Source organism: Coregonus clupeaformis, chromosome 24, assembly GCF_020615455.1.
Source record: "Coregonus clupeaformis isolate EN_2021a chromosome 24, ASM2061545v1, whole genome shotgun sequence".
NCBI lineage: Eukaryota > Metazoa > Chordata > Actinopteri > Salmoniformes > Salmonidae > Coregonus > Coregonus clupeaformis.
In genome coordinates, this window is record NC_059215.1 from 31629712 (window position 1) to 31642688 (window position 12977).

General features: G+C 44.3%; 1 protein-coding gene across 1 annotated transcript in view; it reads left to right on the top strand.

Annotated features, from left to right (window-relative positions):
- Window positions 1-484: 484 nt before the first annotated feature.
- LOC121537256 (multiple epidermal growth factor-like domains protein 6) overlaps window positions 485-12977 on the top strand; it is a 122112-nt gene continuing 109619 nt past the window's right edge. Inside the window, exons 1-6 of the mRNA XM_041844934.2 lie at window positions 485-531; window positions 685-859; window positions 982-1179; window positions 3018-3611; window positions 3748-3904; window positions 4047-4394. Of these exons, the coding sequence (XP_041700868.2) occupies window positions 485-531; window positions 685-859; window positions 982-1179; window positions 3018-3611; window positions 3748-3904; window positions 4047-4394 (1519 nt within the window). The remainder of the gene's footprint in view (window positions 532-684; window positions 860-981; window positions 1180-3017; window positions 3612-3747; window positions 3905-4046; window positions 4395-12977) is intronic.

The window sequence follows — 12977 nt, forward strand, 5'->3', positions numbered from 1 at the left end:
AGTCAAAACTGTAACTAGGAACATTCAATGTCATCTTGGTAAGTGTATATTTGGCTTTGTGTTTTAGGTTATTATCCTGCTGATGACAAGCATACCGATGACATGATGCAGCCAACACCATGCTAGAAAATATGAAGAGTGGTACTCACTTATTTGTTGTGTTGGATTTGCCCCCAAAGGTAACACTTTGTATTCAGGACATTGTCACACCTACCTCTGCTCCCCCGCTCCGGCGCTCAACGTTGCCGGTCTACAAATCACCGGTCCTGGCAATCATCATTACGCCCACCTGCTCCCCATCGTTACGCACACCTGGACCTCATCATCACCTTGATTACTCTCCCTTTATTTTATTTTGCCCACAGTAGCCTCATTCTTCAGGCAGTATTGGTTTTGTTCACGTTCAGTACGCTTCTCCTGTTTTGTTTATCTGCCTTTCTTATTCGATAAACTTAACTTCTGCACCTGCTTCCTGACTCATATTATGGAAGAAGCAGAAGAGGAAGACATCTCCCAGACGGTCGATGAACAGTGACACCTACTCCAGCAACACCACGATCAGCTAGTACAACTGGGTACGGCTATGGAAGGGGTCCTATGGAAGGGGTTCTCCACCTCCTCAACACCATAACGAGAGGATTCACCTCCAACTAGCGGTTGGCCTCCTACCACGTGTCGTCCCAGCGAGCCAGCCCCCCAGCCTACCCAGCAGTCTGCCCAGGTCAGCGATGCCCGACTGTACCTCCCGAACAAGTATGATGGGTCTCCATCCCAATGCTGTGGCTTCAAACTCCAGTGCTCCCTCTATTTGGCCCATCAGAAGGGAGCCCCCACCACCGAGAGGTCCAAGGTTGCCACGGTAATTTCCCTGCTGACCGGACGGGTGTTGAAGTGGGCTACGGCCGTCTGGGAGAGAGGGGGAGCTGGGTTCCTACGAGAGGTTCATGGCTCTGTTCAGGGCGGTCTTCGACCATCCACCAGAGGGCAGAGAGGGAGGAGAGTGACTACTCCAACTCCGGCAGGGTGTCCAGACCACTGCTGAGTACGCCCTCACCTTCCGGACCGAGCCTAAACCCATGGAGGTATGGGCCACACACCTCTCAGTGGAAGAGCGACGTCGCCGGAGACAGCAGGGGCTATGTTCCTATTGCGGCCAGGATCGGCACCAGCTTCAGCGGGGTACGGTGCGTCCCAACCCGGGGTCCACAGGGACAGAGGGGAGGCCCTGTGATCATCTGTCTCCCGGGGTAGGCGTGAGTACAGTGAGGGAAAAAAGTATAACCCGCTGATTTTGTACGTTTGCCCACTGACAAAGACATGATCAGTCTATAATTTTAATGGTAGGTTTATTTGAACAGTGAGAGACAGAATAACAACAAAGAAATCCAGAAAAAAGCATGTCAAAAATGTTATAAATTGATTTGCATTTTAATGAGGGAAATAAGTATTTGACCCCTCTGCATAACCCTTGTTGGCAATCACAGAGGTCAGACGTTTCTTGTAGTTGGCCACCAGGTTTGCACACATCTCAGGAGGGATTTTGTCCCACTCCTCTTTGCATATCTTCTCCAAGTCATTAAGGTTTCAAGCCTGACGTTTGGCAACTCGAACCTTGAGCTCCCTCCACAGATTTTCTATGGGATTAAGGTCTGGAGACTGGCTAGACCACTCCAGGACCTTAATGTGCTTCTTCTTGAGCCACTCCTTTGTTGCCTTGACCATGTGTTTTGGGTCATTGTCATGCTGGAATACCCATCCACGACCCATTTTCAATGCCCTGGCTGAGGGAAGGAGGTTCTCACCCAAGATTTGACGGTACATGGCCCCATCCATCGTCCCTTTGATGCGGTGAAGTTGTCCTGTCCCCTTAGCAGAAAAACACCCTCAAAGCATAATGTTTCCACCTCCATGTTTGATGGTGGGGATGGTGTTCTTGAGGTCATAGGCAGCATTCCTCCTCCTCCAAACACGGTGAATTGAGTTGATGCCAAAGAGCTCCATTTTGGTCTCATCTAACCACAACACTTTCACCCAGTTCTCCTCTGAATCATTCAGATGTTCATTGGCAAACTTCAGACGGGCCTGTTTATGTGCTTTCTTGAGCAGGGGGACCTTGCGGGCACTGCAGGATTTCAGTCCTTCACGGCGTAGTGTGTTACCAATTGTTTTCTTGGTGACTATGGTCCCAGCTGCCTTGAGATCATTGACAAGATCCTCCCGTATAGTTCTGGGCTGATTCCTCACCGTTCTCATGATCATTGCAACTCCACGATGTAAGATCTTGCATGGAGCCCCAGGCTGAGGGAGATTGACAGTTCTTTTGTGTTTCTTCCATTTGCGAATAATCGCACCAACTGTTGTCACCTTCTCACCAAGCTGCTTGGCGATGGTCTTGTAGCCCATTCCAGCCTTGTGTAGGTCTACAATCTTGTCCCTGACATCCTTGGAGAGCTCTTTGGTCTAGGCCATGGTGGAGAGTTTGGAATCTGATTGATTGATTGCTTCTGTGGACAGGTGTCTTTTATACAGGTAACAAACTGAGATTAGGAGCACTCCCTTTAAGAGTGTGCTCCTAATCTCAGTTTGTTACCTGTATAAAAGACAACTGGGAGCCAGAAATCTTTCTGATTGAGAGGGGGTCAAATACTTATTTCCCTCATTAAAATGCAAATCAATATATAACATTTTTGACATGCGTTTTTCTGGATTATTTTTGTGTTATTCTGTCTCTCACTGTTCAAATAAACCTACCATTACAATTATAGACTGATCATTTCTTTGTCAGTGGGCAAACATACAAAATCAGCAGGGGATCAAATACTTTTTTCCCTCACTGTATTCCATCATCATCGCTTTCTGCCAAACCCTTCCTGGTTTCCATTTCACTGGCTGGCTGTCCCTCGTGTTGTCTCTACAGCTCTAGTGGACTTCGGTGCAGCGGGAATTTAATCGACCAGGCCCTCGCCCCTCCCTGAACATCTCCTCGTACCCACTCTCCTCTCCTTTTCCGGTACAAGCATTGGATAATCGACCATATGGATCCGGCACAATCACGCACATCACAGCACCACTCACCCTCACGTGTGACTTCTGCACCAAGAAAGCCTTTCCTCATCATCAACGCACCCGTACACAGAGGCCTCAATTTCATCACCACCAAGTACTGCTACCCTCTCCCGTTGCTGCCGGCCGCCATTGAACAGCTCCGCGGGGCTCATTTTTGTACTAAACTGGACCTGTGGAGTGTCTACAAGCTGATCCACATCCGGGAGGAGGATGAATGGAAAATGGCCTTCAGCACGATGTCTGGGCACTACGAGTACTTGGTGATGCCTTATGGATTAGCCAATGCTCCGTCGGTGTTCCAGGCATTCGTAAACGAGGTGTTCCGGGACATGCTCGGGCGCCAGGTGGTCGTGTATGTCGACGACATCCTGGTCTTCTCGGCCACCTTAGAGGATCACATCACCCACGTCCGAGTAGTCCTGGGATGCCTCCTGGGGAACCCCCTGTATGTCAAAGCAGAGAAGTGCCATCAGGTTGCTGTTTCCTTCTTGGGATACCGGATCAGCCCGCAGGGAGTGGTGATGGATGAGAGGAAGGTCGAGGCAGTCAGGTCATGGCCAGTCCCAACCACCATAAAGGGACTACAACGATTTTGGGGTTTTTCCAACCTCTACTACCACTTCATTAAAAACTTAAGCTCCATCGCCTCTCCTCTCTCTCCTCATGGGCGGTACCCATAAGTTGGTGTGGAGTCCTGCAGCAGATGAGGCCTTCCGCATACTGAAGGGGCGTTTCACCTCCGCCCCGTTGCTGAAACACCCAGATCCTACGCTGCCCTTTGTGGTGGAGGTGGACTCCTCAGAAGTGGGTGTGGGGGCCGTCCTGTCCCAACGCCAAGGTAACCCACAGAAATGGTATCCATGTGTATACTACACTAAGAAACTGTCTCCTGCAGAGAAGGACTATGACATTGGCGACTGGGAGCTCCTGGTGGGCCCTTTTCTTCACTAGATTCAACTTTACCCTGTCATATCGCCCAGGTTCAAAGAACATCAAAGCCGATGCCCTGTCCCACCTCCACGATTCGGGAGAGGTTCCTGTCCTGAGTGCGCCCATCATTCCTCCCTCCCGAATCGTTGCCCCCATGCTTTGGGACGTAGACATGGACATCCGCCAGGCTCTGGAGAGGGAACCCACACCTGCTACCTGCCCTCCGGCGCGCACCTACGTCCCCACGGAGGTAATGGATCGGCTGTTGACCTGGGCGCACACATCCCTTGCCGCTGGACACCCAGATATCACCCGCACCATTCAATCCATCTCCGCAAAGTACTGGTGGCACACCTTTGTGCAGGACGTTGCGCGCTACGTCAACTCCTGCTCCTTATGTGCTCAAACCAAATCTCCCCGGCACGCTCCAGCAGGGAAACTCCTTCCCGTGCCTCATTGGCCTTGGTCTCATCTGTCCATAGATTTCATTACTGATCTTCCCCCGTCTGATGGTTTCACCACTGTTATGGTTGTTGTGGACAGATTCTCAAAATCCTTCTGTTTTATCCCTCTCTCTGGTCTCCCTACCGCTCTCCAGGTCGCTGAGGCACTGTTCCAGCAGTGGCCCCAAATTGACGTTGCGTGTATGAAGAGCCTTCATGGAGAAGCCTCACATCCACTCCAGCGCTCGACGTCGCCGGTCTACTAACCACCGGTCCTGGCAATCATCATTGCGCACACCTGTTCCCCACCGTTATGCACACCTGGACCTCATCATCACCTTGATTACTCTCCCTTTATTTAGCCCTCAGTAGCCTCAGTCTTCAGGCAGTATTGGTTTTGTTCACGTTCATTACGCTTCTCCTGTTTTGTTTATCTGCCTTTTCTTATTCATTAAACGTACCTTCTGCACCTGCTTCCTGACTCCCAGCGTCACAGACCTAAAGTTATTTTCTTTGCAAAATGTTTTGCACTTTTCTTCAGTGCCTTAATGCCACGAGACACTAGGAGATGATTTCACCTTTCAGCGGGACAATAACTGTAGAGTTGATTGACGTACCGGTGTGTCAATCTAAGTAACATAGTATACAAATCCCCAAAAAAATCAGTCAGTTTAAGCTAGAGATAAAAAAAATCTCTCAATCCACTGAATCCGCCGATGTTGCACTTCTGCATCTGCGGTGAAAGGTGGCAGAGCTAGAGCGGTGTTTGTCAGACCATGAGACATACCTAAATTCGGTCTTCTCATGAAAACGTCAGTTGCGTCCGAACATTTTGGGCTACAAATCCATTGTGGAAAGGGAAGATTCTCACGAACACGATGGTGTTCTCCGTTTTGCTCTATGAGCCCCACAAGTGTCACGAGACTGTCTGAAAGTAACCGGTACCGGTTTTAAAAAATGGAAGTATGAAGGTAGTTGTGTCTACCCAAAAAAAAAAATATATATATATATATTTCCTGAGCTTTCTTATATCTCCTAGATATAGGACAAACACTTCAAAACCTTGTTGCTTATGATTCATTTTTTGACTGTCTTTTTGCCATTTATGAATGTGTTATTCAATGCGTTTCTCTGGGCTATAGTAGTAAAGGCCAAATTCAATATTCTATACAAAAAAATATATGAAAAAAAATGTATACCTAAAGGGGTCCTAAAATTAAAAATCAACTAGTTAAATGACCATCTTTAAATAATTCCAACGGCTTACACTTTTAAGAAATAACCTAAAACACAAGGCCAAATCTACACTGAAGTTGCTTACGAAAAATACAGTGACATTTCCTGAGTGGCCATTTCGACTTAAATCTGCTTGAAATTCTATGGCAAGACTTAAATGGCTGTCTAGCAATGATCAACAACCAATTTGACAGAGCTTGAAGAAAGCTGACAAGAATAATGGGCAAATATTGTACAATCGAGGTGTGCAAAGCTCTTAGAGACTTACCCAGAAAGACTCACAGCCGTCTCCACAGCCGTCTTTAGGTTTTTTATTATTCATAAATACTTTCTAACCCTAAATAATATACAAGATCAGAGTATTTTTTTATCAACCAATTGGTGCTGAAAATAAGATACATGTCTGTATTTTACATGGCTTTCTTTCATTGATCCCTAATATTCTGAACCGTTCTCTCCATATATTCTAGTGAGTCTGTCGAGAAAATTTGAATTAAAGATACACCAAATTTAAAAGTGAAATGTACTGAAAACCCTATTTAATGAAAACTCCACAAGAAAATCTATTGGCCAGTAAGTGGGAGGCTTTTCAGCAGTTTAATTAACTTTATTCAGCGAGCGCAAGGGAACCACTCCTGCAAAGCCCATTACGCACCTGCATAAGGTAAATCAAATCATATTTGTCACATGCTTCGTAAACAACAGGTGTAGACTAACAGTGAAATCCTTACTTACGGCCCTTCCCAACAATGCAGATACATTTTTTTTTGAAAAATTTAAAAATAATAAAACAAGGAATTTAATAGTCTTAATACCAACTACTCAGGAGTGTGTAGGAAAGGCGCACATTTTATAAGTCTTGATCGGGCCCAAACTGAAATAGAACCAGAAGCACCATGAAAATAACAAATCTCCTTCTGGAGTGTTTTATATTGATTCATGTTCTTGACCTTGGAGGCATCTCCCATGTATCTTCTATGCTCTTGCTAAAGGATGGTTTGGGAGAGCCAAAGAACACAAGATCTCACAGTTAAACTCCTTGGCCACACTGGCGAAGGCATCTGGTCGTTAGCATGCACTTCATTGTGGGTTGCTTCTGCTAGCATCTAATCTGCTTCCATTAGAAAACCCTGGAAGGAGGACGTCAGAACCTTACATTAGGTCTTCCCTCTTGCCACATAAGGCTATGTCATATGTCAAATAATAAACATTTAAGTTTTACACTGTAGATTGTGACACAGTATATTGATGATTTCAGAGATACATACAGTATGTACAGTAAATGTACAATATACTGTAGGTTGTTAAGAAAAAAGAACCACCCATGTTTTAGCACACACATTAGAGAAATAATTTCCCTCCTTGCGCCAGGACTTCCCTGCTTAGGGCAGGTACTGCTCAGGGATGTGGTATCGTGGACAGTGATTTGTTGTGTAATCTCATCTGGAATTCTAATCCCTCCTAATCTGTGGTAGAACCAGTGCGCATACGATAGGAATCACACCTTTTCACACTTCATGTTTAGACTTGGAAGTCATGTCCACTCAAAACATGTTAAGCATGCAACTCACCCCATTCTGTCCTGTAACTGCTTAGCTTATGCTTGAAAATGATATTTTTTGGAAACAATACACAAACTTCATGCAGATCACTCTCTCAAATTCCAGTGAGTACTCTTGGTTAAGAGTAGGCTTGGGCGGTATACCTTATACCGGGGTATTTGGAAATGGCCACAGGATAGTTTTTCAATATCATCAATACCGTTGAAACTATTTATTTGAGTTTTTTCAATAAATGTGAAATATTTGTAGCTACTTTTTAAGTAAATACCTGCAGTCAACTTGTGCAATACATTAAGCGATAAAGCAGATTACGTTCTTCATTTCACCTGTCACATTATTTTACATTATAAAGCTTACCGTAGTTCCCCAGAACAGTTGAGCTAGTCACATGTTGGTTTGTAAATAGCACAACAGGAGAAAGCGGGAGCAGGTGAGTCCAGCTGTGTATTTGGTTTAACTTGATAGTTAGCTAAGGAAGTGGCTGAATTAAAAAGGAGACGGGGCACCATATAGTGTTAGCTTTCTGCCATGTTTGAGAAGTCCAAGCTCTTTGGATGAGTTATCGCTACAGCTGCCACTGCTATCGTTTTGTTCTCCTTTCGTTTCTTGGCCCCTCAGTTTGCTCCTCCCCTGATCTTCTCAGAGCAGAGCAGGCAGGCCCATTGCCCTAGTGACTCCAGACTCCACACAAGTGCAGCGTGTATAGAGCCAGTGCTGTTCTTTCAAGCATGTGTCAAAAGTTTGTTCATTTGCACAATGTCTCTCGTTCACATTCGCTTGTAAATGTCCAAACTCACTAAATATGACATTCCGTAGCTACTACCTATGTACACTGTACAAAAATATAAATGCAACATGTAAAGTGTTGGTCCCATGTTTCATGAGCTGAAATAAAATATCCCAGAAATGTCCCATATGCACAAAAAGCTTATTTCTCTCAAATGTTGTGCACATATTTGTTTGCTTCCCTGTTAGTGAGCATTTCTCATTTGGCAAGATAATCCATTCACCTGACAGGTGTGGCATATTAAGAAGCTGATTAAACAGCATGATCATTACACAGGTGCACCTTGTGCTGGGGACAATAAAAAGCCACTCTAAAATGTGCAGTTTTGTCACACAACACAATGCCACAGATGTCTCAAGTTTTGAAGGAGCATGCAATTGGCATGCTGACTGCAGGAATGTCCACTAGAGCTGTTGCCAGAGAATTGAATGTTAATTTCCCTACCATAAGCCGCCTCCAATGTCATTTTAGAGAATTTGGCAGTAAGTCCAACCGGCCTCACAACGGTAGACCATGTGTAACCCCCTGTGGGATCGTCTGAGGCCAGCCACCGGGACAGCTGATGAAGCTGAGGAGTATTTCTGTCTGTAACGAAGCCCTTTTGTGGGGAAAAACTCATTCTGATTGGCTGGGCCTGGCTCCACAGTGGGTGAGCCCATGCCCTCCCAGGCTGCACCCCTGCCCAGTCATGTGAAATCCATAGATTAGATTTCCTTATATGAACTGTAAGTCAGTAAAATCATTGAAATTGTTGCAAGTTGCGTTTTTATATTTTTGTTAAGTATATGTATAACTTTATAAGCTGGATTGCCTGTCTTTGCAATTTAGTTTATTTTCGTTTGCGCTCATTTGCATATTTAGCTAGCAGCCTCTATGGAAATTCGCTATTACTTGTGCTAAATTTGTTAACATTCTGGTAATACACTCCTAATGGGCTTTGTTTAGCATTTTTAGCTACCCCTTGTGTACTAAGCCAGTAAAACCGTAAATCCCACGATGAGGGAAGGACGGTATGACGATATGAAAATCTGGATACCGCCCAACCCTAGATACCAGGTCAAAGTATTTATTGTGATGAGATACCACAGAAATTCGCCAATATATCATTCAAAATTGCCTTTGAAGACTGTTTCAAAATGTTAGTCATGTTTTTACAGACATACAGTGGGGAAAAAAAGTATTTAGTCAGCCACCAATTGTGCAAGTTCTCCCACTTAAAAAGATGAGAGAGGCCTGTAATTTTCATCATAGGTACACGTAAACTATGACAGACAAATTGAGAAAAGAAAATCCAGAAAATCACATTGTAGGAATTTTAATGAATTTATTTGCAAATTATGGTGGAAAATAAGTATTTGGTCACCTACAAACAAGCAAGATTTCTGGCTCTCACAGACCTGTAACTTCTTCTTTAAGAGGCTCCTCTATCCTCCACTCGTTACCTGTATTAATGGCACCTGTTTGAACTTGTTATCAGTATAAAAGACACCTGTCCACAACCTCAAACAGTCACACTCCAAACTCCACTATGGCCAAGACCAAAGAGCTGTCAAAGGACACCAGAAACAAAATTGTAGACCTGCACCAGGCTGGGAAGACTGAATCTGCAATAGGTAAGCAGCTTGGTTTGAAGAAATCAACTGTGGGAGCAATTATTAGGAAATGGAAGACATACAAGACCACTGATAATCTCCCTCGATCTGATAATCTCCCTCGACGCAAGATCTCACCCCGTGGGGTCAAAATGATCACAAGAATGGTCAGTAAAAATCCCAGAACCACACGGGGGGACCTAGTGAATGACCTGCAGAGAGCTGGGACCAAAGTAACAAAGCCTACCATCAGTAACACACTACGCCGCCAGGGACTCAAATCCTGCAGTGCCAGATGTGTCCCCCTGCTTAAGCCAGTACATGTCCAGGCCCGTCTGAAGTTTGCTAGAGTGCATTTGGATGATCCAGAAGAGGATTGGGAGAATGTCATATGGTCAGATGAAACCAAAATAGAACTTTTTGGTAAAAACTCAACTCGTCGTGTTTGGAGGACAAAGAATGCTGAGTTGCATCCAAAGAACACCATACCTACTGTGAAGCATGGGGGTGGAAACATCATGCTTTGGGGCAGTTTTTCTGCAAAGGGACCAGGACGACTGATCCGTGTAAAGGAAAGAATGAATGGGGCCATGTATCGTGAGATTTTGAGTGAAAACCTCCTTCCATCAGCAAGGGCATTGAAGATGAAACATGGCTGGGTCTTTCAGCATGACAATGATCCCAAACACACCGCCCGGGCAAGGAAGGAGTGGCTTCGTAAGAAGCATTTCAAAGTCCTGGAGTGGCCTAGCCAGTCTCCAGATCTCAACCCCATAGAAAATCTTTGGAATGAGTTGAAAGTCCGTGTTGCCCAGCGACAGCCCCAAAACATCACTGCTCTAGAGAAGATCTGCATGGAGGAATGGGCCAAAATACCAGCAACAGTGTGTGAAAACCTTGTGAAGACTTACAGAAAACGTTTGACCTGTGTCATTGCCAACAAAGGGTATATAACAAAGTATTGAGAAACTTTTGTTATTGACCAAATACCTATTTTCCACCATAATTTGCAAATAAATTCATTAAAAATCCTACAATGTGATTTTCTGGATTTTTTTTTTCTTCTCATTTTGTCTGTCATAGTTGACGTGTACCTATGATGAAAATTACAGGCCTCTCTCATCTTTTTAAGTGGGAGAACTTGCACAATTGGTGGCTGACTAAATACTTTTTTCCCCCACTGTAACCTCTTCTACTGTTGCTCTACCACATCACTCTACGCCATGAAGACCTATCGATGACCAAACTATGTTTCTGTGTCCGAGTTTCCTCATGGTCCGATGCCTTCCAATAAAGCCTTTGTTTTCCTTAGCATTTCCAAGTTCCTCAACCTAGCCACCAAAGTAAGTCATCCAACACTTAAAATAAATAACAACATAACATCCCAGCTAGCATATTTGGTTCCTTGGAAGTTATGGGACCGTATGTTTTTTGTTTCCCATTGGTTCTGGGAACGAAACCATATGAGAACATGCCTTTAAATAGAACCATGAGGAAACATGCAGAAAATATTATGCTAAAGTACTGAAATTCCCACAGAAGAACGTTGTTTCTTAACGTTTTCTGAACATTTTGAGAACATTACTTTAAATAGAACCATGAGGAAACCTGTTATGGGAAGGTTGTATGCAAAATAACCACAGGACAACCACGCCCTCACCAAGCTCTAAGAAACATACACTGCCTTCAGAAAGTATTAATACCCCTTGACTTATTCCACATTTTGTTGTGTTACAGCCTGAATTCAAAATGGATTAAATATATTTTCACACTCACCTACACACAATAACCCATAATGACAAAATTAAAACATGTTGTTTTTCTTAGCAAATGTATTGAAAATTAAATACAGAAATATATAATTTACATAATTATTCACACCACTTTGCTATGACACTCCAAATTGAGCTCAGGTGCATCCAATTTCCTTTGATCATCCTTGCGATGTTACTGCAAATAGATTGGAGTCCACCTGTAGACAATTCAATTGTTCTTTCTATATAATGTCCCACAGTTGACAGTGCATGTCAGAGCAGAAACTATAATATTAATATTCTTTATTATTATTATTATTATTATTATATTATAAGTCCAAGGAACTGTCCGTAGATCTCCGAGATAGAATTGTGATGAGGCATATATCTGGCATCTCTAGAGTGTTGAGAGTTTCCAAGAGCACAGTGGTCTCCATCATTGGGAATTTGAAAAAAGATGGAACTACCCAGACTCTGCCTAGAGCTGGCTGTCCGACCAAACGGAGCAACCAGGCAAGAAGGACCTTGGTCAGGGATGTGACCAAGAACCCAATGACCACTGACAGAACAACAGAGTTACTTGGCTGAGATGGGAGAACCTGCCATAAGGACAACAGTCTCTACAGCACTTCACCAATCTGGGCTTTATGGGAGAGTGGCCAGACGGAAGACACTCCTGTGAAAAAGGCACATGACAGCACACCTGGAGTTTGCAAAAATGCATGTGAAAGACTCAGATCATAAGGCAAAATATTATCTGGTTGATGAGACAAAAATGTAACTCTTTGTCCTGAATGCAAAGCGCTATGTCTGGATAAAACCAGGCACAGCTCATCACCTGTCTAACACAATCCCTACCCTGAAGTATGGTGGTGGCAGCATCATGCTATGGGGATGCTTTTCAGCGGCAGGGATTGGGAGACTGGTAAGGATAGATGGATCAATGAATAGAGCCAAATACAGGCAAATCCTTGACGAGAACCTGCATCAGAGTGCAAACAACTTTAAACTGGGGGTGAAGATTTACATTCCAACAGGACAATGACCCAATGTGTACGTCCAAAGAAACGCTGGAATGCTTCAGAACAAGAATGTGAAAGCCCTTGAGTGGCCCAGCCAAAGCCCAGACTTGAATCTCATTGAAAATCTTTGGAAAGACTTAAAGATTGCTGCAAGGAAGAATGGGAGAAAATCACCAAATCCAGCTGTGCAAAGCTGATAAAGACATATCCAAAACGACTCAAAGCTGTAATCGCCGCCAAAGGTGCTTCATGTATCCACCTGTACCTGAATGTCCGAGACCAGATCCGGGACCCTAAATAATGTCACGGGTCTGGGTCGGATCTGATATGATAGTCACAGGTCTCGGGTATGTGTAATTTTAACTGACCTGTCCGGAAGGGCCCGTACAGATCCGAACTCAACTGCTGCAGTAGAGAGAGAGAGAGCGAGAAATGTTATAATTTTCACGAGTGTGGAGCATGGCGCATGTAGCTTGTTGTTGGCCAATAAGTAATCAAAGCGGCAATAGGCTACAGTCATAGAGCCTCCGTGTATGGCAAAAGTTAGGAGATATCTAATCAATGGAAGATGGAATTAAAATGGCA